The 611-nt window shown below is 39.3% G+C and overlaps 1 protein-coding gene across 1 annotated transcript in view; it reads left to right on the top strand.

The window, feature by feature from the left end:
- The window catches only part of LOC106868397 (peroxisome proliferator-activated receptor gamma), an 86,011-nt gene continuing 85,400 nt past the window's right edge, over positions 1–611 (top strand). The window contains exon 1 of the mRNA XM_052968019.1: positions 1–103. Coding sequence (XP_052823979.1) covers positions 44–103 — 60 coding nt within the window. The 5' untranslated portion in view covers positions 1–43. The remainder of the gene's footprint in view (positions 104–611) is intronic.

Below are 611 nucleotides of genomic sequence, written 5' to 3'. Positions count from 1 at the left end.
AGTTCCTGTTTCTTAAAACAAGCTTCTCACAAACTGGAGAAAAATGTGGCGTAAAAGTTTATTTCAGCTGATGACATCCTGTGATGAAGCTCCGTATTTTCAGGTAGGTTAGATTTAAATGTTCAACACTCGTAGAATTTTTATACTGTAAATTCTCAAGCCTTTCTCTTCTAATATGTAATTTATGAATCCAAAATTAAGGAACGGAGTAGATAAAACCCAGGCCCCATATGTTTCATAGCTAGCGGAACCTATGAAGTAGTAATTATCCAAACGAGGAGTAAACCGCAAACTACTCTTCAGGCCAATATTGATTTCAAATTTTGACACAAGGCCAGTCAGTTCGGATGAGGAGGGGTCAAGTCAATTACGTCGACCCCAGTGCACAACTAGTACTCATTTTACCGACCCCGAAAGGATGAAAGGCAAAGTGAACCACGGCTGAATTTGAAATCGGAACGTAAAGACGGACGAAATGCCGCTAATCATTTTGCCCAGCTTTCTTAACGAGTCTACCAGCTCGCCACCTTACAAAATATATAAATTAGCCTCTGTTCCAACTTTGTTTCCTCGTAACTTTCAGAAAAATAAATATGTCTTTCAGCTGGTGT

Source organism: Octopus bimaculoides, chromosome 5 (genome assembly GCF_001194135.2).
Source record: "Octopus bimaculoides isolate UCB-OBI-ISO-001 chromosome 5, ASM119413v2, whole genome shotgun sequence".
In the NCBI taxonomy this organism is placed as follows: Eukaryota; Metazoa; Mollusca; class Cephalopoda; order Octopoda; family Octopodidae; genus Octopus; species Octopus bimaculoides.
The sequence above is the reverse complement of the archived record's forward strand: the minus strand, read 5'-3'. Positions and strand labels throughout refer to the sequence as shown.